Here is a 27,949-nt window from a genome sequence, read left to right as displayed (position 1 = left end):
TAACGAGTAGTAACTACCTTAATAAATCATGAATTAATCATGAATTGCAGTATTAATACGCGTTTATAAAGCATATCATAGTCCCTAATAATGATTTAGATAGTGCATATCTAAATCATTATATATATAAAAGCATGAATAATGTACATCTAAATACATTCTTAATCATTTACTAACACGTTATAAATGATCTTATTAATCATCTACAACTCCTTAATAATTGGTTTGTAAAATATATAATACTTCATTTACAAATGGGGAATCCATCATTTATAAAGTATGAAAACACAATCATGAAACACATAATAGACAAGCTTATTAATCAAGAATAAAACATTTATAACTGTTGTTATGAACTGCATACTAATGAATTATTAATGTAGGAACAATGCTTTATAAATGATGAATTAATTGTTTACTCATACTTAACTAATGCTTCATAGTGTGTAGTTATTATAGTGTTACCGAAGTCTCTCCTGAGTGAATTTGGGTGACCATGAAGATATACCTTCCCAAAGCGATGGGAGTCCAAACACCTTGTTAAGTTCAGCTCCAGCTAATAAGGGGCTTCAGCAGTCTGTTTACGAATGTACTTATTAAGTGGATATCTTCCAGAGTTAGTCGGTCTAGTTAGATTGTGTTTTTAGTATAAAATCCCCTCTTGTTTTGCTATTCCTCCACAAGACAGCACTCTGGGGAATCATACTGACAGAATTTTTGTAATAAAAAGACTTTGGAAGACAGGGTTAACCCAATTAACGTGTATAAACATTAGCTTTAACCGAACTTGAGAAGGCATTTTTGCACTGAAGAGGACTGTCGATTTTGTCCCCCCAAGAAAATAATACTTCAACGCTGCAAATTATAGCATTTCTTTTAAATTGATTACTTGACTAATTTCTGCATTAATGAAAAATAAAAAAAATAGCAACATAAACTGTTTGGAGATTGGATTATGGAGCGCTAGTTCACTTGGCTTATCATTTTAAGCCTTGTATGATATTCTCATAATGTTCTTAAAGCCTAATATCAGAAGCATAGGCTTAGATTTGTGATTGTCAATTTTCACTCTATATACGTGCTGGGATTTTTCACCATGAAATTTAGCACTATTCAACTATATCCCTGTATTTAGTCAACCCATTTCACCAACCAGTTCACTTAAACATCTTCGTAGAAAACATTTAGAATAGTCATGTTGTTTTTTCTCACTTTTAGTGTCATTTAGTCACAGCTGGTGATGCACCAGATATGACATCTTGTAGCTGTGTGTGAAGATTTTGGGAACTATCAGCTAAAGGTATTTTACAGAAAACTTTATCCACACAATGCTTTCAAATACAAACCAAATGTCAGTGCACAATTGTGCCCGTCGAACTCTTTAATATAAAAAATGAAGAAACCCAATTGGCTAAGTTTGAAATCACCTGCCAAAAAAGCTTGATTCAGTCGAGTCTAATGGCTGAGAGAATTATTACTCTATATGTTGTATCAATTGTGTTTTATACCTTTAAGTTGTAGAAACTCCTTTTTTACAAATAAATGTTATTTGTTTTGTACACGGAGAACAAAACGCTGGTTCAACCACACTCGCAATGGAAAGGGCAGAAAGAGACAAAGAACCCTTTGGGCAACAGTTGAACAAGAATAGAGGAAATCACCCGTCATTGGTCAAATAAACCACAAGCTTAGCATCAAAATGTGTACAGATTTAAATAGGAACAGCTTCCTCTTAAAGCATCCTTTAAAGCTGAAACGTGTTGCTTTACCAAAGCTCTTCTTCAAACTTGATATAAAAGATTATTCTAGGCTGCTCAATATACAATGGACTAACACATCACAGTTTAAACCTTTTCAATCTAACCACTGAGTAGACTACAGAGGGAATGTATATGCATCATTTATGAGACCAGATTTAATTTATTTTGCCTGATACATGTAACCATTATGAAATGTGAATTTTTATATATTCCCATTTGTTGGAACAATAGAGATTTAATACTATCATCAAAACGCTTTGCTTTTTTATGGTAATTTAGAGAATTTTAAAGGGATGAATGAAAAGATGGTTAATGGATTTCATGTGTTTTGTTTCTGTCTGTTTGACTGTATGACCATGTGTGCCCTGCTGCATTAATTATATTTAAGAATTCAAGAAAGCAAAAGCCAAATGGCGAGTTACTGTAACAAAATGCACTTACCAGTCCACTCTGGTTCCCAATATCCAATATGATATCCGAGCTGGGAAGCTCAGCTCTGCTCATGCAGCATGCTTCTCCCTGCTGTGGCCCAGACTGTTCAGTTGGTGTGTGACTGAAACCTCGAGCTCCGCCTTTGATAACTGCTTTGCTACTGTCATGGTAGAATCTCTCAGATCTGGGCAGTTACATGACAGAGGCAATTGTAAGATTAAGGTGGGCCGTCGGGGCTGAGACGAGCCTGGGTAGCCTGTGACTACTGTGTAATAATAATAATTACAGCTGGTCTTACAGTATATACATGTTTTAGCTCTGAGTAAAGAATTGCAACAAATATCAGTGACCACATCCATCATAAATTAGCTGCAATCATGTCTGTCCGTCCGTCCGTCCGATCTATCCAATGAATTCTTTTTAGAATTGATGATCTTTGACTGTACAAATTATTTTATGTATTGGTTGGCTTTGTGTCTGTCCTAGTTTCACTAACCAGTGCAGAAGATGAACATTCTTGCACTGCAACACACCAAGAGGGTTATTTTTAAACCATTTCAAGTGTGAAATCATTATGGGAATTCTGGCCCTGCTCCTAATCTCCAGTAAGACACAAAGTCTTGTGGAAATGATCATAGTCTGATCTTTGCAGATGTTTCCTTTTAGGATTAAACACTTCCAGCAGTAGAGACTTTTAATCTGAGGGTGCAGGTGGATGGGCTCTGAAAAAACCTCTCTGCAAGCATTGCAGGCATAATACTTTTATACGTATAATATATACATCGACCTACAGAATGTGAGACATTTTGATCAATGCAGAACATGTTTAGTTGTATTCTTTCATTGTACCATTTTGCCGTTGCCTCAGTACATTTTAAGCCACCCACTCCATCGGCCTCGTTCTTATTGATCGTATGTTTGTCAGTTTATTAAAAAGGCAAAAAGGATCAGACGCTATGTTTTGAAGCCATGTTCATTTAGCACTTGATATCAGGGGTTTTGTAAAGATGGAGTAATTGGATGGTTTAGAGATGGAGCCAAGCAAATGCTTGATGAATACTTCAGGAGCTCTCCTGACCAAACAAGGCCATATAATTGGCCACTCTCATACAGTGTGTTGAAAGAAGCCAATGGCAGAGCTCTCATGACCCCGAAACACACACACACACACACACACACAGAACAGAGAATAGAACGAGGAATGAAGTGAAGGTGAAGTGCCTGGATGAAGTCACCAGAAATACTGGATAAGTTTAATTACAAAGGTGTAACTACATACTCAATAAAAGGCATCCAAACATACCAGTCTGGTTGGAATTATGTAAGTAAAATGAAGTCCAAGTTATGTGCTGGCATAAAAACATGGAGCCTACATTACCATTGTGGTTTGTCTCAAGGCTAGTGGGGGTGGGAAACAGGGGACAAGTCAAATTTGTGTGGTATACTATGCCGAAAAAAGTAATGGTATAGCATGTCAAAAAATATCATACAAAGTTATAGGATATTTTATTCTATTTTAATCTATTGTTGTTTTTGGTTTAATCTGCTGTTTTTTCTTTTGAAAAGCACTTTGTAACCTTGTTAAGAAAAGTGCTCTAGAAATATGTTCCCCTTTGACATCAGAACAGAACTCAACACATTCTTCAGTCACAGACTGAACACTCATCTGTTCTGACTGGACCTTGGCTCATAAAATAATATATAGTAAAAATGTTCTTTCTCTGTGTCTTATTGTTGCTAATTGTAGCACGTGACGCAGTTTAGCATATTTACTGAAGTTGATGTACTTGCATGTTTCTTGTTTTCTTGGGGTTTGTAACCACTTGCTTGAATGCACCTTTTGGATAAAAGAGCCAGCTATGTAATGATACTAAATTTCTTCAAAATTTGCTTAAAGAACAAACTTACATTCTCAAAACTTTGATAAAAACGACACTTTACAAAGTAAGTTTACTTTACAATTGTGCATAAGACTTAAACATTTTAATAGTTCTTTAAGATAATATATTATCCAAATTTTCTATCCAAACTAATCATTCAGACTAAGTCTTACAAAAGAAGCTATAAAATACAGACGTCCAATTGATTTGAACAACTTGTATTAAACCAACACTGAATCACAAGTGCATTGTTACAGCATGAAATGAAGGGAATCGGTGCACTCAACAGAGATAAAAAAGATTTCTTTAGACTTTAAGATCAGGTGACTGTCTGTCAGGACCTTTGCAACCAAACTCACAGATGTAAATTCTTAGTATAAAAGATCATACATTTTTGGTTTTGAAAGATAAATAAATACAGTACATGTAGGTACATGTAGGATCCAACTACATTAATAAATAAAAACAATAATAAATACATCTAATAAATAACCAACCAGAGAGCTTCAAAGTATAAACGGGTTGCTGAGCGGTCAGAGAGAAGGTCAGTCGCTTAATCTAAGAACGTAACATGGATGTGAAACTGAGGGATAGAATCCTGCTCTCCCATTCTTTAAAGCTTTCAGTATTTCTGTTTTCATTCATGTGAACAAGTCAACAATGAACAGCTGGGAAAGTGTGTCAGGTTAGATAGCTCAGGGTTATAGAACACAAGAAGCTCTGGGTTTGAAGCTTACACAGCGCAGAGTTTCGAGGTCTAACATCCAAACTGAAGAAGTCAAATAACTGAAGAAACAAAAGTTACATGTGTCACATTTATGACATAATATATTGTGTAATAACATGTTTTATTCCATATTATAATAAGCCATTTTAAATGACATGTTCATGGCATACTTTACTATCATCTTTTTATGACATACTATATTACTTTTTTACTATATTTTGACTTTTTGTGTTATTTTGGATGAAATGTACTAGTATTAATTTTCATGGCATACCATAGTATGACATTGTATATGGGACTTTCATGGAATAGTATACTATGTTGTTTTTTATGAATGTATTAATCTTTTAAAGCATACTACAACCATGAGAGACACTACTGTGACTTTTTCATAACATTGCCATGATAACTATGCTATGATATTTTATGGCATTTTTTCTTGGCATTCTCTATTGTCACAGTTTTTGTGACATTATGATGGCATGCTATAATATCTTTTATGACAAACTATATTATTTTTTCAGGGTATGGTATACTATGATTTTTTTAAGGCATGCTCTACTATGATATTGAATGAAGTTTTTAGGGCATATTATAGTATGCTATGGTATTTTGATAGCATTTTATAGCATAGTATACTATTTTCTGACATATTATTGCATAGTTTACCAAGACATTTTTATGGCATTTTATTCGCATACTGCGCATCGACTTTTTATGACATACTATATTATTACTTTTTATGGCATATTATACTGTTCAATTGTAGAATCATACTATATAGGTTTTTAGTGACATACATTACTATGACGTTTTTATGAAAAAATACATTATTCATTGATAGGGCATACTATACATTTTATGGCATATTATAATATGACATGTTCTGATATTCTATGGTTTAATGCACTGTGACATTTTTGACATTTGTATGGCATACCATAGTATGATTTATTTAAATGAAATTGACATGGCATAATGAACTATGACACTTTTTATAGTGTTGTAATGGCACACTAAACTATGAAATATTTAGGGCATAATATACTGAGACAGTCATGGCATAATTAACTATTTCATGTTTTAGGACAAACCTGAAGCCCAGATGTCCTACCGACTGTGAACACCAGTTTGTATGATAAAACGAAATAAATAGAGTCATCAGAATTTCGAGTTGCAATAATATCAAGTTGAATATTTTCAGTGATGAATTATATTTCATTTAATTTGATTTTGTCGTAAATTAATTCATATTTCTAATAATTAAGTTTGTATGAAGGTGTGTTTTAAAGAAACACTAAATTACCTATTTGTGCGAGATTAGGAGTCATAGTCAGACTTTGTTGCCAATTTTCTCACATTAAAACAAGATAAAACTAAAAACAGATATGCTGACAATAGTTGTAGCCTATGGAAGGCCTCAAGTCGAAAACCCACACAACTATAACTATGTTCCTGCCAGATACAGTGGTGAAATAATATAATAATAATTATCAATCACAAAATATGTTGTCCCACCAGTGGTAGAAGATTTCATTGGAGAGGACTGGACGTGACTTTGTGCGAATAGTTGTTTTGTTTTAGTCTTTAGCACTCTCAAATATGCTTTATTTGTGCACAGCTTGCACCGTGTGGATACCATCATTTATTATTAATATCTACCAGCATGGCATGTTGTTGTGTAATATGGTCCAGAATCATTCCAGTAATCACAATGCTATAGTGAAACGGGTTACAGACCAAATGGCTTAATGTGCCACTATAGAAATGATTAATATATTTTCACAAATCTTTAAAACACTGAGTAGACTGATATGCCATAACTAGCATTTTTATGCCTCCTAAAACTAGATAACTCTGCTCAACAAGAGAAATATTACAGTACTTAAGCAGTTGGTAATGTGAGGCAATGACAGAAATAGCAGCATCATGGGCTGTAAATGAAAACTGTACCATAAATAATAAAACTGTTGCTGAACATGTTACACACAGAGATTAATTCCCTTAACAAACCATATTTCAGCTAGAGGAAACAAGATTAATAAAACAGACTACAAAACTCACGGTGCATACAGTGCATGTAAGAAGTTTTGGTCTCTATTGATAATATCTCCGTACATGACTACGGTATGGTTGTGGATTTTTATATAACTAACCATGTAAATTGTATTAAGGCTTAAAGTTAAGCATAATTGAGGGCGGGGCTGCTTGGAGTGACGGGTGGGTGCCGTCTCAGGTCTCATATCTGTTGCTTGTGATGGGCAAGTGAGAAAACGCCTTTGGCCTATATGGGGGGCAATTATGGTTTGAATCAAACAGCGGGGCCGGTGCAGACACACCTGGCAGAGATCTGCACTGAGTGCATCTTTTAACTTATTTGTTGAGACATGTCAGAGGTGGAAAGCATGTATTTAATAGTCTCCATATGTTCTATGAAAAGTATTTTTTAATTTATTTTTAATTTTTTAATTTTGCACAATTCAAACAATAAAATTAAAAATAAACAAACATAACAGAGATAAATGAATATCACAGTGCAGGAAGAGGCAGAAAGCCAACTGGGCTTATTTGAAGCCTCCACCTATATAATATTACAATTTTACGAAATTACAAACATAAAATTAAATATGCATAAGACATTACATTACAACAAAACAACGAAAGAAAGAAAAGAAACATAATGTAATTGTGTCGAGTGTGTGTGAGCATGTGTGTGCATGTGAGAGTAAGCGTGGGCTTGTGGTTGATCAGGGATGTTGGTTTATACACCTGCAGTAACTCATAAGCAACGGTAATGCTACAAGTCCCCGTGAGTGAAACAACTATAAATGTAATATAACAGCTACAACAAGAAAGACATGAACACTAATACATTAAAAAACTGTTGCAAAACAGCAATTTTATAGAGGGACATTTTTTTGTTAGGTGGGAAAAGTCATTCCATAATTTGGCTCCCCTAAATCTTATTGAAAACTGACCTCTGCTAGTCAGTAACTTTGAAGGATGAAGATGTGAAGATTGACGAGTTGAGTAAGAGTGAACCTGTGAATTGAATTTATAGTAGGTCTTGAAATGATCAGGAATATTCCCTTCACCTGAAAGTATCTTATAAATGAAAACACAAGTTTGTGAAATATTGACGTCATAAATAGTAAGAATCTGCAGTTTCTGAAATAGAGGAGCAGAAGAGAAGTGTGACTCTGATCGGGTTGCGATCCTAACAAAACGTTTCTGGAGGACCAACATTTTTTGCAGAGTAGTAGGAAAAGTACTGATTCAAACTATATTACAATATGAAAGATCGGGATCAATGATACTGTAATAAAGAATAAGGAGACAAGATGTCTAACCCTCCTTATTATTCCAATAGATTTGTTTATTTTTCTACTAACACAGTCAATATGTTTACTCCAACTTAAACTCTCATCAATAATAATTCCTAGGCATTTTGTAGATGACACTTGAGGCATCTCAACTGATTCAATTTTAATTTTAGATAAATCCTTAGAGTACAATTTTTTGCCACTGAAAACAATAAAATTAGATTTTTTGATATTCAAAGATAGTTTATTTAATCTGAACCATGTAGCATAGGCAGTTAAACCAGCATTTGCTTCCATAATCAGGGAATTGAAATTTGAATGAGAGAGAACTAGGGTTGTGTCATCTGCAAACATTATCGGAAAAAGGCTTTTTGACACATTAGACAAATCATTAATATAAATAAGGAATAATAATGGTCCAAGAATGGACCCCTGTGGAACCCCACATATTAGTCTGGCTTTGTTTGAATAACAACCTTTAACACAAACAAAGTCTTCTGTTGGAGACCTCATTTTTTTAGCCATTTGTATGCAATGTCATGGAAACCATATTCATGCAGCTTTTCCAATAAAATATTATGGTTTACTGTATCGAAGGCTTTGGAAAGGTCTATAAAAATACTGCAAGTAAATTCATTATTGTCAAGTGCAGAGATAACTTTATCAACAAGGTAAAGTAAAGCCATGTAAGTTGAATGATTTTTATGGAAACCATACTGGTGTTTGTAAAGAATTGAATTAGACTCCACATTAAACAATCCTTTTGTGTACAATTTTTTCTAGTATTTTTGAAAAACAAGACAATGGGTCTATGGTTGTTAAAACAAAGTGGGTTTTCTGTTTTAAAGGAATAACTTTGGCAATTTTTAAATCCTCTGGCACAACAGCTGTTTTCAAAGCCACAGTGAAGATGTGAACAAGTGGCTGCAATATTGACCGTTTCACCTGTTTGACAAGAAATGCAGAAATGTTGTCATGGATGTTTTGAGATCATCAATTATATCACTTATTTCTTGAATGTTTGGGGGCATAAAATAAGAGATAATAGGGACATTTGTTGGAATAAAATCCAGTGGATTCCCATGACGAGCCGGAATATTGTTAGCTAATTCATGACCAATATTTACAAAGAATTCATTACATTTTTGCGCGATATCGAATGGCTTGTCACCATCCAAAAAGACTGAAGGAAGCTCTGGGGTCGTCTTTTCTCTTTGTAGCACTTGATTTATTACTTTCCACGTGTTTTTTATATCTTTTGACCACTTCATAAATGTTTCACTGTAATATTTCTTGTTAGTAGTTCTAATGATATGGGTATAATTATTTCTACAGGATTTATAAGCCCCATGAGTAAGAGGCGTGGGATTTGAAACATATTTTCTGTAGAGTTTATTTGTTTTCCTCAGCAGCTCCAGTAAATGTGTTGTGAACCTGGGCTTACTAACTTCACTTTTCTTGGTGGAACTACAAATTGGAAAACAATCATTGAAACTAAGGTTAATAACTTTCATAAACTTCTGATATGCCAAATCAGCGTTATTTTCCACATATAGATCATCCCATGTAATACTGGTAAGAATATTTTTAAATTTTTAAATATTTGATTTGCTCAGAATTCTTTTCTGCATCATTTTCTTAGTATGTTTAGCTCTCTTAATCTCGATTAAAGAGTACTGGAAAATGGGAAAATGATCTGACAAGTCGGAATACAAGACTCCAGATTTGGTTCCTTCACTCAAAGAATTGGTTAAGATGTTATCAATCAAAGTCACTGAATTTACTGTAACTCGTGTTGCTTTATGAATAAGAGGGAAAAAGTAACTAGAGTAAAGAATATTGAGAAAATCCCCAGTAGGAGTATGTAGTCGATTTTTTAAAAGGTTTATATTGAAATCTCCTAAAACGTAACAAAGTTTATCCTCATTGTTTATCAGGTCAAGAGAACAGCCCAGACTGTCATTGAACACTTTGATGTCAGAGTCAGGTGAGCGATAAATAACCAACTATAATATTCTTTCCACCAGAGAGCTCTAAAAAAACAGATTCCACCTCATCCCTCTCTGACTTCAACCTGAGATCATCCCTGATGTTGAATTCATAGTCACCGTGAATAAACAGAGATACTACACCTCCACATCTATTCTCTCTAACATAGTGAACTGAATTGTATTTTGGTATTTTAAAGATTTCTCTTGAGTCCTCAGTAAGCCATGTTTCTGACAGGGCAACAACTGGAAAATCATGCTTCAGTAAGGATAAATAATGAATACATTTGTCATAATTGCTAGGAAGACTTCTTATATTCAGATGAAAAGTAGAGAATGTATTATGTGGCAGAGAAACACAGAAGTCATTAAACTGAGTTTGATCATAAAAACTACAGAGGTTAGAGACATCAAGTGATGAAAAGAAATGTAAATCTGGGTCAATATCAAAATGATAAGAGTCACTGGTAGAGAGATCAAAAGGAGTAAAGGTCTGGCCTTCCAGATCAGATGTGTTGTAGACCATAGTGTATGTAGAGAATCATGTATACAGATACAATAAAATCTAAAAAGTACTTAATACATTCCTAATGTTGGAGACTAAGGAGCCAGACTCTGAAGGTTTCTTTGTTGATGTGGGTTTTGGGAAGGTGGATGGACAATAAGTTTGTCGTATCTCAAATATGCAATGTCACCTCTCTCTCGAGCTGCCTTCATTGCTGGGAGTAGTTCCTTTCTTCTTTGGCGGACTTCAGGGAAGTCCTCATTGATAAAGATGCCTGAGCCCTTCAAAGGTTCAGCTTTATGTAGAACAGAGAGTTTATCCTGCAGCCGTAGAAATCTCACCACAATGGGTCGGGGCTTTTGTGAAGATGGAATATGCTTCCCAACCCTGTGGGTCCCATCCAACTCTATCTTCAGATGATCCAGTTGTAGTTTTTCACTGAAGAGTTTTCTCACGTTTTCTTCACAGTCAGTCAGGTTTTCTTTACCAGACTCTTTAATGGCGTCTACCACAATATCATGGCGTCTGGACTGGCCCTCCAGATAGTCTGACTTGTCGGAGATTGAGATCAAACGTTTGCAGATTGTGTCCAAATCTGTCCTGGTTTCATTACAATTTTTGAAACCAGTTTTACATGACATTTTAAAATCATCAAAATCTTTTTGATTCATTTCTAGCCTCACCTTAAGATCATAGGTCTGCTTCGACAGATCATCAAACCTCCTGTTTGAACAATCAACTATGATCTGTACACGTCTTGAAGCTTTTTTCCTGTTGTTCAAGCAAAGTTTTTGACGAAGTATTTTTGCTGGTCCAACAATTCACGCACTTGAGCCATGGTGACATGTTCCTCGGTGGCATTGTTTGAAGCTTTGGGTGGCATGGTCCAGTCCTTAGGCTTCAAGGCCTACCAGGCCCAAAGATCAGCAGGATGAAGCCAGAAACCTCCACTAGATACCAATAATGTCCACAGTTTAGCTGTAAAAGGTTGTTTGGAGACTTCTTAGTTCAGTCTAGTACTGGGATTTTAGTTCTAGGTAGGATTCCTCAGATTATTGTTGGATATAAATGCCAACCACAAGATCACAGAAGCACAGCAGCCATCTAGCCACAAAACATGGATAAACAGTCAAACATGTTGAATTAAGAATATTCTCCTCTTCACAAGTTAATGAATAAAGTTTTATTTCCAAAATCATGCAAATCCATTCATTACTCATAGACTCTGTCCCACTTTATACATGTATCTCTCAGAAGTTGCAACAGTCTACTCAAAACGTCTACATGATGCACTATTCAGTGGCAAATTAACATGCCCCCTCTGTAGTAAATATTTATATTTATATGAGCAAAATATCATTTAGTAATGGCATTATTCAGTTTGAGGTGGTATTGCAATGAAAATAAAAAGTAAAAAATAGGCATGGCATCAGCATGGCATTGTGAGCACACTGCATAACACCCACACTGGTCGGTTGCACTGTGTTATCATACTTATATTCGTCTATCAATTTGTGCTCAATGTAAATCGCGCATGCATCCTTCCTCACTCAACATTAAAGGTGAAATCAGTAAAAGTGGCTCTTTAGTAGCCTCTAGTGGCAGCATGTATTTGGAAGTACTTTGGACATAACGTCATGTACAACCTGACTCAGGTGAGAAAACTAGCAGATTAATTTCCAATGCCTTGTCGTAATCATATCTCATTACTGATTTTCAAAGTAGGAGTACTGCTCCTATTAGCACATTTTTTGTTATTAGCTGTGGTGAGCTGACATTTATAACATAAAGCAAAAGCAAACATTAGGCAGGAAGCTTATTTGGCTAACTGCATCATACTGCAGGTTGATTATTGACACCCAAAATGGTTAATATTTAAAACGGTATTAAATAAATATGATTAAAACATATAGACAAAACATATAACCATGAAATTTCCAGTCATGTGATTGGTTGTTACTTCTGTCTGAAGCTCTGCCCCTGGATCAAATATCACTTCATAAAAATTAGCTGACTTTTAAAACTGTATTTGATTGTCTCAAAAAGTCGTGGTTATATTATACATCATGTTTGTATTTATTTATTTATTTGATTATTTATTTCATAATGTCTTGTTAAATATTAAACACTTTACATGATCCAAATTCATCACTATTGAAGTATTGTAGAGTCTGAAGCTCAATCCATCTTTCATACGCTTCACCGATGGCCACTTGTGTTGCAGAGTGCATGCCGAGCCAGTAAAAGTGTTACAAAATAGGACCCCATTTATTTCCCTGCCTTTATTATTCATATATCTATTTATGTTATTAAAGTAAATAAATACATAGGTTATAAATGAATAAATAATTGTTTTTTAAACTGAGACAAAGTTAAGCAAGCTTTTTTTTTTGCCTTTGTTTGCAATTTACAATGGTCAGTCACCTCCCATACACTCCCTGAAGGGCTATTGCTTGAGCTTAAAACCAAATGATACTTAAACAAATATTTGACTCATAGTATATTTAAACAGAGATGGAGAAGTGAGAGAAAAGCAGGAGCCACTTGAAGAGTTACAATGAAGCCCACAACACTTAAATACAATAATACAGAAATCTTAAATAATCCTATTTAACAATTTATGGGTGACACAGATTTAGTGTTTTTGATATATCTGTTAATCAAGCCCGCATAATAATCATGCAATGGCATTTTTTCAAGATATACCTTTTTGGAGAATGTCCATACAAACAGAGTAACTCTCTTTGCTGTATTGCATGAGATCATCACCAAAAACAATCAACAAAAAAAACTTCAGATAAACAATCCTTTTTTGAAAATGTTTCCAGGACATGTTTGTTAAATGTTTGCCAGCTATGGGCATTCATTCAATCACCACACACATCACCACACCACACATTCCTTATTCATTCATAAGGAATGAATGAGTAAAAAAGAAAAGGAAAATAATCATTACTACAATAATAATGACGCTTAAATAGACTATTTTGTTCCTGGTGTTATTGTTTCATTTGGCCATTGTTTGTACACCCAAATCCTAAAAGGTCAAACTTTGTAAGTCATGAAATGTGTGCTATGGCAGATTTGCGCTTTTCTTCCACTTTATACACAGTCTTCCTGCTTTGCAGTGAGGGGTGTAACAATTAAAGTACAGAGTAGGAAAAACAATGAGCATACTGTCATGGATAATGGATTGCTGTCTCTCAATGTTGACTCCTATATTGCACAAGACAGAGCGGAGGGATATACAGTATGGTAACACCATTAATCCATCTTTTAAGAGGCACAAGACAACCTTTCACCGAAGGGACCCCCACAGCTTCCAATTGGTATTATGTTTCACCACTGCTCATTTTAGAAAGGCCTTGTTCGGATTATCAAAGGGACAATGAATCGTATATTTTTGTTTGTGGCTGCTGGTGTTTGTGTTAATTAGTGTGTTAGCAATATGACTAACCCAAGCTAAAGCTAGTTAGTCTTGGCCTCCTTGTAGCTCCTGGTTGGTTTTCTGGCTGCTAGCGTTAGCCAGCCTGGCTACTGTCCAAAGCATGAAACAGCCGTAATAATCTCAATTTGAACTACAAAACCCGATCACAGTGCCATGATAACGGCAGAGTAAAACACCCTGTTTTTCAGTTATATATCCTACATTTTGCTGCGGCGGCCCTTGAGCCTTGATTTTCCTGGGAGATCAGGACCCAATGGCAGACAGAATTGCATAGTGAAAGCGAGGCTACAAGATAACTACAGAACGTGTCAATATTCTTTAGTGTTATGGAAACCGTTCATGCTGTTGGAACAGCCATCCCAAACAGCCATCCCAAACAGAGCTTGTTCAGCAGTAGATTCAACAAGTATATTGCAATATATACACTCAGTTGCCAGTTTATTATCTCCACTTGCAAGTTTTGCATTTTGGCCATCACCATCTTGCTTTTTGGAATCAGAAGCGACCATATTTAGACAAGAGTTTGGAGCTGGAGAGGAGCAAGGCTCAGTCGGGCCAGGTACAACTAGCTAGCGTCACCTAGCTAGTTTGGTTAGCAAGGTGCATCCGTAATTCACATTAAGTGTGATATTGATTGGGATGCTGATTTTGGCTGGAGGAAAACTACTTGATAAAATGACCAGCCGACTCTGGTGGCAGCCTGTCACCTAAAGCATCCACACCCTTAATTATGTATGACAATTAAAACGGGTGAGTTAAATACAAATTCACCCCCCCTGTACAGTTACATTAACAGGGAAATTAGTTACAGAGACCAAAACAGTTCTTTGTAGCAGACTGTAAAGATGTTTCTTTCTGCTGTAAAGTTGGGCATTTTAACATGGGGATACGATTGACTCGTTTTGCAGCCAGCCTCAAGTGGCCATTCAAGGAACTGCACATCTGCATTGGCTTCCTTTTTCAAACCTGGAGGTTGCTGCTTGGGTGTACCTAATACACTTGTAACTGTTAGTGTATATAGAGCCACCCAAACGAATTGAATGCTTTTGTTCAAAGGAAGAAGCCATCTACTCTGGACAAGTGGCACAATACTATACTCACTATGAGGAAAGTGGCGGATTCTCTTATTACATAGCTACCCCTAGTGACATTGTAGGAAATTTAGGTTTAGAAGTGTGCTTTAAGATTTATAATTAGAAGTGTTTTAAGATTTATGATTAGAAGTGTGTTTTAGAATTTATAGTTAGAAGAGTTTCTTAGTAGAATTTGTTTACATGTATGTTTACCATATAAGTGTTAAGCCATAAAAGACGTATTACATAAAAGATGTATTAAACTGTGTAGAATAGCCAAGGGTCAGACAGGCATTTACAGGGACGCGCAGAAGGAGCTCCACCCCCTGCGCCAAACTAAGACGGACATTTTGACTTTTTACGAACTATATAAGGAAATTCAGAAACAGCTTGATAATTGTTCTTCCTGTTCATCTCATTGTCATCCAGGTGGTATGTATGACTGCTTTTCCACGCGGATCATATTTCTATATCGATGCTGTAAATATATATCTATAGAATCTGTAAATAGTGTACTTCACTTTGCAATTGTTTTAGCTTGTGTAGTATTAAATACTTTTGATTATAATTGAAACCGGCTGACTTCTTGCAAGGCTGGACCACGTGCGGTTTCCCCCAGTTTCGAGAGGTTCTTGAACCTAACAACATACTCCACGCAATACTCAACATCCCCACTCAATTTCCAATCCTCATTTGCTGCTGCTGTCTCTTCAAGACAGTTTAAAGTTCATTGAACAGTACTTTATATTCAAACAGAATTGATTAAAACACAATTAACTGTACATTTGTTTTAATTGTCACACCCCCTTTTTCACTGCACAAAGCTACAATATAAGCGCAACTGAAATGTGAAATTATGTCAAATGTGACACTTGTACACAGGTGTGCACCGCAGCTGCTCAAGGACCATTGAGGCATGTCAGTCATGTTATACTCCCAACAACAAAGTCCTGAGGGCATTTCTCTCTCTGACCTTCTATTTCTACTTTCCTATAGTGCTCACACATGGTGGTGTTTCCGTCTTTCATAAACATCACCACAGTCACCCTGCTCTAGGAGTCATCCTCAGTCTTTGCATTGTATTTATGTGAGGCTCTCCGACATTCCTCTCTTCTCCTCCTCCAGCTTGCATAACTTACCCCTGGCTTAGTAAGGCACTATACCCCCCGTTCTCCTATCCCCACATTGATCATGTGTCTTCAGCCCGTCCTCCAGCTGTGACTGATGGGTTGCTCCAGTCTGGTTGATTATTTATCTTAGCTAACAAGCACGCGATAACTTTGTCTGCAGCAATAAAGTCTGAAACGGACAAATCTCTTTTTTTTTTGCCGCTTTGGTATTGCTTTTTGTAATAAAACTTCATTGTTTCATTAACTAATGTACCGAGCAAGCCCCAGTTAAGTAGCATTAATTGAAAAAAGTCTTAACTAGTGACACCTAGAGCTGTGATGTTTCTTACACACCACAATACTACTGCACAGAACAAACATGCTGACCTTTTTCGCTCTTCTTAGAGCCTTGACCAGAAGCAGGATGAAAAGTTTGCCTGAATGGTGGCATCAGGTCATGTGCTCAGTAACTTTCATGGCAACCTGACCAGTAGTTGCCCACCTATTGTGATCTGGACCAGACTGCTGGACAGACAGAAATCTCTATCCCAAGGCCATGCTGCTACTGGGCAAAAAAATCACATACAAGAAAGATGAATTTAACCATTTTGAAAACATAGTTTTGGGGATTTATTTATTTATGTAGTCTTTTAAAAGAAAAAAAGAGATGTAGATAACTTGCAAGCTCATGGAGGATTATGACTTGTTGATGTCCATACTTTGGCTGAGTTCCCAGGTCACTGAGCTCCACTGGAACAAAATGCACTTTTGATCATGGTGCTAGCAATGTGAACACTTAGTTAAGGAGCCCTTCACACACAGTGTTGGCATGTACAGGGTATGGACACAATATTAACATCTGTAAACTATACTTTAATTAAATCCAGTACAACAGCCCTATTTGTGAAGATCAGGATGTTCAGTTTTAGTTGACAGTGTCACAGAAGTGTTGATTCGACTCTGGTAATGTCAGAGACTGAAGTTTGGTGGTGTTGCATTAGATTATTATTTAGAGGCACCTTATATCTTCCCACTTCACATGTACCACAAAGAGTTTAATGGAATCCCTCACCTCTTTGACAGTCTTTAACAAAAGCTGACATGTAAGCTTCTCAAAGGTCCGATTATTGCAGAGCTGTTGTGTTGGATCACAGCAGGGTTGAACAGGTGCTCCTTTTTTGCTGTACCTACATGCAACGTGCATTGTACACATGAAAAGTCATGTTTGTGTCTTTGTGTATCGGTCAGTCCTGAAAGTCTTTCAGGAAGAATTCTCTCTTCATTTTCCTTCCACTCTCCTCCCTCGTCCATCTCGTCCTTCCTTTTTCCTTTTCTCCAGTATCCCTTAGTATTTTTTGCTTGTTACTGTGAATGTAGAATAGGATAAAGCAAAGAAGTCATCATCTGAGCTAAAAACCTTGACGTGCCACCAGTCCCGTATTGTATAGCATATACTCTGATATTTTCTATGTACAAAGTCAGAGTTAGAAGCATTCCAAACAAAGTGTGCTGGAAGTTGGGGCAGAGCTGGCGAGTTGAGTGCCTGGATGAGGAAGAGCCAGCAAGAGCTTAGGGTGGGGCCTGTTGAGGAGGCTGGAGATGTGGTTCCTCTACTGGGAAATGGAGTCGAATGTAGAACCTGTTGTTCGGTAGAACAGGGACTCCTTAGAGAACAGTAAGAAAGGTTTGAGGGAGAAGCAACGGAAAGATGGCTTTAGAGGGCCTTGAACAGGTTACAGTATGGAAGGGAAGAGTTTGTTGCTCCAAGAACAGATCAGTTGAGCTGATCCTCGTACTGTTTCCGGAAACAGTCACCAGCAGGGAAAAACTCCCAGCAACGCTCCTGGTACATCTTCCATACGTAAGATTCCTTTAAGACAGACAGATGGGAGGAGGAAGGAAGGTATTACATTATATACAACAGATCTGTAGTCAGCTATACCATCTATAAATACAGTATGTGAAGGGAAATACAGCTACTGAGCCATTAAAGGCCTCAGTATGCTTCAACAAACCATTGTACGACCAGGGCCAGAGTGTTTCTACCTGTTACCAATGGCCAAACTCAACTGCACGGCGAAAGGCAGGCCATCATACAGAGGGGCAAGATTCCCCATTTACTATCGGAAAGGTTTCAGATGTTAGAGGACTTGATGAGCACTTTATTTGAAGCATACTGAGGCTTCAATAATGCAAGCAGCAGGGTTCCGAAAGACTGTAGGGAAGTTTGAAGCAGAGCTGTGGGCTACTAACCACATTACAATATCACAGTAATGGACATGCACTGAGCTCAAAGGAAAATGAGCTGCTTTACCTGGCCTGTGTGCTCTGTTTCATCTTTATTGATGAGATACATCACAAAGAATCTGAAACACACACATTAGAAAAAACATCTTACAATATTATCACACATGCACACACACCAACAGAGCCTGATTTTAATAAAATCCAACCATTATACTATCAACAGACCTCAAAGGAGCAGAGTATTTTCCCACAAATTATGAAAAGTATTACACATAGTTATAATAATGAAACATAGATTTGGGGTGGATTATCACCAAAAACAAAATAATTTCAGTGACTGTTGTGCCCACGTCTTCACAGAGACCTGGCTCCATCGTAGTCCTGGATCCAGCTGCACTTGACGGGCGGACAGCAGGACAGAGAGCAGGACTCCGGTGGGACGAGAGGAGGCGGACTCGGTGTTTACACTGATGCTTGGTGCTCAAACAGTCAAATGTGATGGACAGTGTTTCCATGATGTTGAGTTTTTAATGTGAAGATGTCGGCCATATTGCCCAGAGAATTGTTCTGTTGCAGCAGTTTGCCTTCCTCCTGATGCAAGTTTAAAAGAACGCAGGAATACACTTTTGTGTTTGTCGTGTTTTTCTTGTAATGGGCTGCAACTACATTTCGTTGTTCAACCCTGTGTTGCATAATGACAAAAAATTGTTCTTGAAACCTTGCGAACGCTCATCCTCCATGGTCACCATCTTGGCTAAGCAGCGGAAGGGGAGGGCCCACCAAACTTGGGAAAATGGCAGCTAACCAGCGAGCTAGCAGGAACCTCCAACAGCCACACCAACGTTTATTGATTTGTGTGTCATCGCTCAAAAAACTCAGAGCAGCCGGTACACAAACAAACACACACTATCTCCAGATGTACTCACAGATAGTTGGCAAGGTTGTGCTCCTGTAGCGTGTGCGTTTCAAAGCCATGTGGCACCGTGTCAAAGTAGTCATTACCTATCCCACAGATGAAACATTTGGTCTGGAAAAGAGAAACGTGTCAGGGTGAAGTGATTGTCATTACACAAAACATTTACCTGCAGTGTTTACTTCCATATATTTCTACATTAGACCCGTCATTCATGTGCTGTATAGTAGTACAGTGTTTGGTAAGAATGTGTGAGTGTGGGTCTTTTCACCTCCATGTCTTCTTTCACTTGTTCCTGCTGGTCCCTCAGTTCCCCAAAAGCGTCAATGATCAACCCTAGAGTGTTCAGACCACAGATGGTGTAGACATTAGCTACCTGGACCACAACCACCTGAAAGTCTTTTGTTTTATCTAATGGACCTTTAATAGTGCTATGAATCTAGATGTTGCAGTTATTGCAGTGAGAGTTGTATCAGTATCTGAAATGGCTCTGATAAATCACAATGTTGTGTTCACACCAAATGTGAAGCAAATTTTCGCATGCTGTTCATCATTGCTGCTTGTTACATGTCGATATCCACGATATCCCGGGAAACCAAACGCCGTCATGTCTGGGTTCATAACATCATCAGGATGTGCTCTGTGAATTCACTGTATCTAGCAAGCTACACACCGGCTGGTTTACTCCAGCAGTATGAACCCCAGAATTAACTGATTTAGCTGTAATTTAATAGAAATAAACTGATAGCTACATAATAATACAGATTTGTAAAAAGTCTGAATTCATTATTTGTTAGGTCTGGACGCAAGATGACAAGCAAACAACTTTCAAAATGCTTCTTTTCTGAATGGAGATCAGATCGATTAGTGCTAGGCTATGCTAACATTGAATCTTCTCCATCAGTATTCAGAATAGTGTGATCTATTCTTAAATACGGCAGCGACGTTATTGTTTATAACATGGACAGTCTATGTTTTATACACATACATTTATACCCATAGTTCCGTCTGGTCCCTGTGAGGAAGAGCTCTGGGTGCCCACTGATGTTTTGTTTTCTGATTCAACAACGTCGGGAGGAGAATCTCTCGCAGCACTGCATCACGTAAAATACGCAAATTGTGCATATTCGTGTTTGGTGTGAACACAGCATTAAGCTGAATTGGGTATCTGTGAGAATGTAGCTAACGAGTGAGCCAGCTGGCTTCCTTTTCATCCCTGCTGAGTTGTTCATGCTCAGTACCGACCCGGCAGGTCATAGCTGAGAGTGTAAGGTTAGCCAGAGCGAGCAAAATGTCTGCAATTTGGAAATATTTTACCCTAGAAAATCTGTCAAACTACAAAATAAAAGAAAGGCATTCATTCATTTACTCTCTAATAAGAGACAAGGTTCTTCATCTAAGAGAAGACCTCAGTAAAGAGTTACTCACACAATCTGATTATAGTAGTATGAGTGAAGTATGATTGTAAGAGGGTGCCGTATCATTAAGAGCTTTTAAAACCAATAAAATAACTTTAAAATCAATCATATAGGATGCTGGCAGCCAGTGTAGAGAGGCGAGCACTGGACTGACAGATTCTCTTCTTATCTCTGTTAGCACTCCAGCTGCTGTATCTTGTACAAGCTAAAGTTTGCTAAGTGATGTCTTAGACAGACCAGTGAGCAGGACGTTACAGTTTCCAGTCATGAGATCTGTTTCGTTGGATCCTTAATTAAAGGACAGCGTCGAACTCTTGTGATATTTTCATAAATACACTTACATTTTAATAATGGTGAAGTGGCCAGGGAATAAAGCGAGACAATCCACTCTTATGCAGATACGAAAAATGAGTTGCTCAAGAGAGACAAAACTCAGTGTGTATTTTTCAATGACTCTAAGTGTCTTAAAGAGTGTTATAACATCTTTAGTTACTGCCCAAATTACATTAATTCATGCTTATGAGTTGACAGTGTTACTGTAAAAAGATGGCAAATTTATAGGCGAATGTAAACTCAAGTCTCAGATGTCAGACCTTCCAGATTTAAGAACATAAAAGCCGCTCATGATCATTACTGCTGAGGCATAGCTACAAGATCAGGATCTGACCCAGACTGTGATGGAGGCAACTCAGGACTAGTTTTAGCTTAACCAGCATAACAACAAAAGGGAGTCATCTCCATGGGTTCTTTACTGCGAGTCTGTGTGTGTGTGTGTGTGTGTGTGTGTGTGTGTGTGTCTGTGTCCGATCTCTCACCCTGGATGATGGCCAGGAGGATAACAATGACGAAGAAGAAGAAGGTAATGTCAAAGATGATGCGATAGATCTCATACTCGTCACCTGCTGGGTCCTCAATCTGGTCACCAATTCCTCCACCTGCTCTCACGCCTACATACATGTGGAACATGTAGCACTGGGAGAGAAGGGCGAGAGACACACGGGGGGAGACATGGAACGTGCTGGATTTGAAATAGGAACCGGTTGCGACTGTCCCAACTCGCATCGACTGAATTCACAACCACTTCGCTGAGATATTGCAATGAATGTGCAAAGATTTTTTGTGATGTTGCACTAAATTACAGTAATATTTAAAAATTGCAGGTCATTGATTATATATTTGAGCAACAAAGTACAAAAACGATAATCACTTAAAAAGAGAAAATGCCTTCGAAAGAAAGATAATTCGTCTAAGTAAATGCGAAACCTGGAAAAAAGGTGAAAGACTTCAAAGGTTAAACAGACATACTGTATTTATAAAGGGAACAGGAGGCAGAGAAGAAGTGAGCAGAAAGAGAGAGAGAGCAGATGATGGGAAAACCCCAGTACAGAAAGACAAAGATGAAGTTCAAGAGAAAAAACAAGTGAAGAGAAAGGAAGCGATCAGCTCTGATCCTCTCATTCTGTTGTGAGTATTATTGTAAGGGATTTATTCACATAAAGGGAAGAGAGGAAAGAGCAAAAACCTGCCAGAGGCAGTGGCCCTTTATCAGTCCATCCCTCCATCCCACTAAGCCCCTGTCACCTTCCTGTAGACCAGTTCGAGCTGCCACCCACAGCCCCTTAATAGGAAACAGAAGAGCTCTATGGAATGCTATGGGTGACTGACTATAGGGGATTAGAGTCTGTGTGTGTCTGTCCTGAAATTTCCGGGTGACAGAAGGCCCCCTCCCACCCCCAGAAAACACACACCACAGAGTCCTTTTATAGTATTTCTATCAGATGGCTTGGTAGCAGGAACAGCCTCATCACGGCAGTCATTCATTGTGTCTTCACTTGTTTCCTTCCTCCAGCATTGACAAGATGTTCCTAGATATCTGACTCGTATGATACATGTTTACGCATCCTACCTGATTATACCTGTGAGGCCAACGAGCATCAAGGGCACCGACCTTTGTGTAAATGTGATGAGTTACACAACCAAAGTTTAAAATGCATAATAAACCTGGTGTCAGTGTACCATGGCCTGTTGCATGAAGCTATCGTTGGGCTAAACTCACAGTGTCGCTAACCTGTACCCCAAAGCTAATGCACCTTTAACGAGGATAGACCACAACAGTAGCTTATGCTGCTACTGCAGCTAACCTGCTCCCTGCATCATGAAAACGGTTTCCTGTTTCACTTTCCATTCCAGATCCCATTATCCAGGATCATCAGTTACTGTACCCAAAAGAGCTTTTAATTGAGCTTTCATAATGATAAGCACCCCAGGTTGATCCTTCTGATTCAGATAGCTGGAAAACAAACAGGACAAAAAAAGAGCTTGTAATCTTACAGCAGCTCAGCTGAACCGCATATAGAGCCTGAGGGTGAACACTGTCAGACTAAAAGCTCGGACCCATGACTTTCTGTCCATAAATGGAGCTGGACGCTCTTTACTGACAGGCTCCTCGGATACTTCCTACTTTCAATGAGACAGGCTTTACTGACATGTGCGTAACATCAGTGAGCTACTGCACAGAGCTAAAGATAAAGATATCTTAACAGATGTAATGTGCAGATTTTAGTTTCAGAATATCTGCTTGAAAAGTCACCAGAAAGATCAGTCTCAGCTCCCAGTATAGCTTTTGGTTCACATCAGTTCTTCATATCCAATCACTTACTGTCACCATACATCTGACGGCTACTTGTCGACACACCTCAAACACTATTAACTCACCCCTCACCCATATTGTATTCATTGTAAGCTCATTTATTAAATGTCATATCAAGTATTTGTTCCTTATCCCAATGTAAAATGTTGTCATAATGCTCACAGTTAACACTGGCCATCAAAGTTATGCTGTTGTGCTGGGATGCTCCTTTGAGTCATTGCACTCAACTGTATTTGCCATTCTAGTAAAGCACAATACGTTGAGAATGTGTCGGACTTACGCTAAAGTGTCTAAAAGTTCAGTTCCTAAAATGGCTTCTTGAGGCTGGCTGCAAAAACGAGGTCAATCCCCATAGAACCCCATGTTCACACACCTAACAGAATGAAACATGTTAGATTCAGGAGGCAACGAGATGGGAGCAAAGGAGGAGGCAGAACACATTGACTGAAAGGAAATCTTTGAACCCACCGGCTGTCGTCTGCAAAAGATTTGCTTTATATCAGTTTAAAATGAGCTTGTAAACTGGCTACTTATGAAACAATCCGGCCAACAATGACCAGCACACAGTAAAAGCACATATTGGCACCGATATCAGCTTGCAAACCCTAGAAATAAAGCCCCTCGGCCTCGGAGGCTTGCCCGAGATTGAACTGCTCCTGTTTTGATGCTGTGGCATGTAGCAGTCGTGACCTGTTGTACTGCGGTCTCACAGATAGACCATAGTCCACAAAGCAATGGACGATGTCGCGGTGACTACGTCCACTTTTATATTCAGTCTGTGGTCTGACCGCACTACAGCACCTAAAAGCTAAACAATCCTACTCATACTCACTGTCAACATGTCGTCGCACTTCATGTCTGGCAGTTCTCCATCTTCACCCTTGTTGTAAAACTTCCTGAAGAAGTTGAAGGCCACTACTGTGTAGAGGTACACCACCACTGCTAACAGGCCAACTGTTAACACCAGCTGGAAGACAGGAGAGAGGACGAGGCTGCTGTGATGCATAATAGTACAACATTGTTAACTCAAGTAGATCATTATCAGTCAGCTCTTTTGCATTTAAAAAAAAATTATTATTTAGGGTTAAGCATTCAGTTCTTCACTTTTCTTTCCTCGGTAAATTTGGACTTCATATGCCTGTAGGTAAAGACAATATATTTTGTCTGCAACACACTTACATTACAGTCGTTTAGCAGACGCTTTTATCCAAAGCGACTTACAATAAGTGTATTCAACATCGGTTTTCAAGAGAACTACTAGTCACCAGAAGTCATAAGTGCATCTCCTTTAAACAAGCATCTAAGAGCATAAACCAGAGCAGAAGTACAGAAACAAACTAATACAGAAACAAACGAATACAATAAGTGCAACAAACTAGTAAGGTTAATTTAAATGGGGTTCATACTGTTTTTGTTTTTTTAATGGAGAATCATTAAACACTTTAATTATAATGAAACTAAACTAATTAAGACCTAACAAGGTGACCGACTTTGCATGTCAGCTGAATATTTGACACATTTGATTTGGTTCATTGTTTGTTAAGATACATTTGGATGCTCACCAGCATCGTGGCAGAGATACTGATATCTGAAATTGACATTCACATATTTTTAGGCGCATTTTTATATATCGCATTAAAAAAGCTCTATGGAAATGGAAAACTTCCTCAATTGCGCAAAAAAGCTTTTATGCTAGCTTAAGGTGGTTGATGCGCCGAATTGATTACAGAAACACCTTTGCCGGATAAATTCTGACAGAGCAAACATTTTACTCACATGACTGATCAGCCGTTTCTGCTTTCCGCATCTTCCCAAATATATATATACTGTATATTGTCTTTGTATCCAGACAGCATATTTCATTTATATAGCACTTTAAAAAGCAAACAGGTTTTGCACCAAAGTGCTTCAAAAAGACATAAATATAAGCTTACACATACAAGCACAGATACATATATGTGCATGAATATAAATAAAACAAGATAAAAAATAGAACAAATTCAACAAAAAACCCAGAGAATTGGATTCAAACAGGTAAAACACAGTTAAAAGCCAGAGCATTAAAGTGGGTCTTCTTAAAAGCATCAACAGACTCATCCTGTCTAACGACCTCAGGCAGGCTATTCCAGAGCCGAGGACCCGCTGCACTAAAAGCCCCATCCCTGCCTTTTCCCTCTATGAACAGGGCACAGCCAGCAGGCCACATGGGGGATTAGAAATATTTTGAAGTTCATCCTGATATGAACGTGGAGCCAGTGTAATGATGCAAGGATAGGGGTGATGTGGTCTCATGTTTTCTTACCCCGTTAATAACCTGGCTGCAGTGTTTTAAATGACTTGTTGACAGTAACAGTGGTATGGTGTGGCGGGCCAAAGGGTAGCATCTCTTTCCTGTCCTCATTTAAATAAAAGAAATTATGAGCTAACCATTCTTTAATGTCTTAGACACATTTAATGTCTTGAAGGTAGATCTGAGTATCATCAGCGTAGACGTTAGACAGCTAGCTGTCTAGTCTGCCAGTGGCACTTTAGATGGGGACTAAATCATTTCTATGTTATTTTGTATAACATAGAGTAGTTGCAGCTAGGTGTTTGAGTACAAGCGAGCTAAAGTCAAAATATGTGTGCAGTTGTATTTATGTTGACTATACTGCAGCTGAGAACGCAGTAGTTTACCTGTTTGCCATTGTGAGTGACTGAGGACAGGATGGTTCGGAGTGTCTTGAAGCCCATGGCGATGTCGAGCAGATGGGCAGCAAAGAAGAAGTTGTTATAGTGACCCAGGATGGACATGGTCATATACCAGGCCAGATACAGGGAGGACTGCAAGGAGCCAGGGAGAGAGAGGTTAGTCAAATCATACCAATGCTCAATTTGTGGCTGTATTTGCAGGTTAGTCAATCAGTTCATGATAACGTGATTTGAAGTGACTGTAGAGACAGAAAGCTGAACGTAAAACCCTACATTGATAAAACATTTACTATATTAATGTATATATTACTGATGCGTTTCTTAAAATATATATGTTTTTACCAAGATGTTCTTTGTGCAAGTTTGAAATAATTACATCATGATTGTCTTTAATTAATACAGAAGATGTTTCAAGATTTCGGGTTTTAAGTTTCACAATTTTTTTGCTGTACATACCCAGGTAATAAATACATAGTTCATGAAATATTCCCATATCGGCAAGAAACCACATCAGTAACAGCTATAATTGTATTCAATAAGTCAGTTTAAGGCAATATACAGAGTGTAATGTATTGATAGTGTGGTTTATTTGAATCAGAAAATGATGGTAAATTAAGGCACAGTTTAATATTTTTTTATCAATGAAAAACTTAATTTTCATTAAAAGTTAAGAATTACTGTTATGTTATTTGTGAACGTGAAACTCAGCAATGAATCTACATGCAGACATGCATGGCTGTGCCTCGACATACTCACATTGTCTGTGAATACAACCCCCAGCTTCCAGATCTGGTACTTGACATCGATGGAGTTCAGCCTGATAACAGGGAAAAGATGCTCAGAGGACGACCATGTGCGATACCATATGACCAGCGTTGAGCCTCTGAAGCAGACCCTGCTTTCAGTATCAAAGTCGTGCTAGTGAAACCCGATACCATCAACTCACATTCCACATTGAATACAACAGCATTTTAGGGACATTGCAGAACAAAGTAAAAATAATTACTGTAAATATTTAGCAATATTTAGACAAATTCTTTGAGATTGTCAAGTAATACATTTCAGAAAAACTCAGAAACAGATTTTTCTTTTCTTTTTTCTCAAGAAACTATTTTACTTTGCAAGGTTTGATCAACCTCATCCCACCACAGACACCACTGTTAAACACTGCAGCAATATGAGCTGCAAGTGAAGTACATATTGGTATTTATTTATGTTCATAAAATAACACAGAAATAACATGAGCGAAAATGTGCTTTTGTAGCTTTCAGGGCCTTCATCTGACTCAGAGGGCGTTGGTCAGAGAGGACAGCTAAAACAGCAATCTTTAGCATTCATACGATGCTTTATCTCACTGGCAAAATAAAACGCATAACAGGTTTAGCATTAGGATAAATCACAATGCATACCGTTCTCAGCATTATTTTCATAATATAACACAATAGTAAATGAAAGAAAACTTGTATATGTATCTTTCAGGACCGTCGCCTCACTCAGAGGCCATCCTCACCACAAGAACACCAATCTGGGAACCCATTGGCTATCGGTCTGACGACTGATAAGCCTCTGGGGGTAAGGGGCTGTAACATGGTGCAGGATTCCTAAAACCCGGAAATGAGTCAACCTTTTTTGGACTTCCGGTTCCCTTGCCTCATTGGGTTTTTTGGTTAGATGTCTGAGAATAGGTCTGTGGTTAACATTTTAGTCTACGATACAAATACAACAGGAAGTCATTTTGAAGCTTTAAGTGTCTTCAAAAAGGCAGTTGCTAACAAGTGGCTAAAT

The 27,949-nt window shown here is 37.8% G+C and overlaps 1 protein-coding gene across 1 annotated transcript; it reads right to left on the bottom strand.

The window, feature by feature from the left end:
• Positions 1 to 11,787: 11,787 nt before the first annotated feature.
• On the bottom strand, positions 11,788 to 27,701 carry LOC116400114 (ryanodine receptor 2-like). The gene is made up of 9 exons (XM_031877780.1): positions 27,675 to 27,701; positions 26,921 to 27,082; positions 26,150 to 26,296; positions 24,306 to 24,440; positions 21,639 to 21,795; positions 19,677 to 19,741; positions 19,419 to 19,519; positions 18,560 to 18,611; positions 11,788 to 18,115 (listed from the first exon to the last, which is right to left on the bottom strand). The coding sequence occupies exons 1-9, from the start codon at positions 27,699 to 27,701 to the stop codon at positions 18,020 to 18,022; spliced, it is 942 nt and encodes a 313-aa protein (XP_031733640.1). The 3' UTR covers positions 11,788 to 18,019.
• Positions 27,702 to 27,949: the final 248 nt, after the last annotated feature.

This window comes from Anarrhichthys ocellatus, unplaced genomic scaffold, assembly GCF_004355925.1.
Source record: "Anarrhichthys ocellatus isolate YVR2014 unplaced genomic scaffold, GSC_Weel_1.0 scaffold148, whole genome shotgun sequence".
NCBI lineage: Eukaryota > Metazoa > Chordata > Actinopteri > Perciformes > Anarhichadidae > Anarrhichthys > Anarrhichthys ocellatus.
This window is presented reverse-complemented; position numbering and strand designations above follow the sequence as displayed.

What these genes read in the sequence shown, in the direction of transcription:
- LOC116400114 (XM_031877780.1), bottom strand. Translation starts at nt 27,701, where the DNA reads ATGGGTTCCCAGATTGGTGTTCTTGTG. An exon ending in CCCAGATTGGTGTTCTTGTG is followed by an intron (nt 27,083 to 27,674) that starts GTGAGGATGGCC and finishes GGGTTTCACTAG; the next exon opens with CACGACTTTGATACTGAAAG. An exon ending in CACAACCTTGCCAACTATCT is followed by an intron (nt 18,612 to 19,418) that starts GTGAGTACATCT and finishes TGTGTGTTTCAG; the next exon opens with ATTCTTTGTGATGTATCTCA.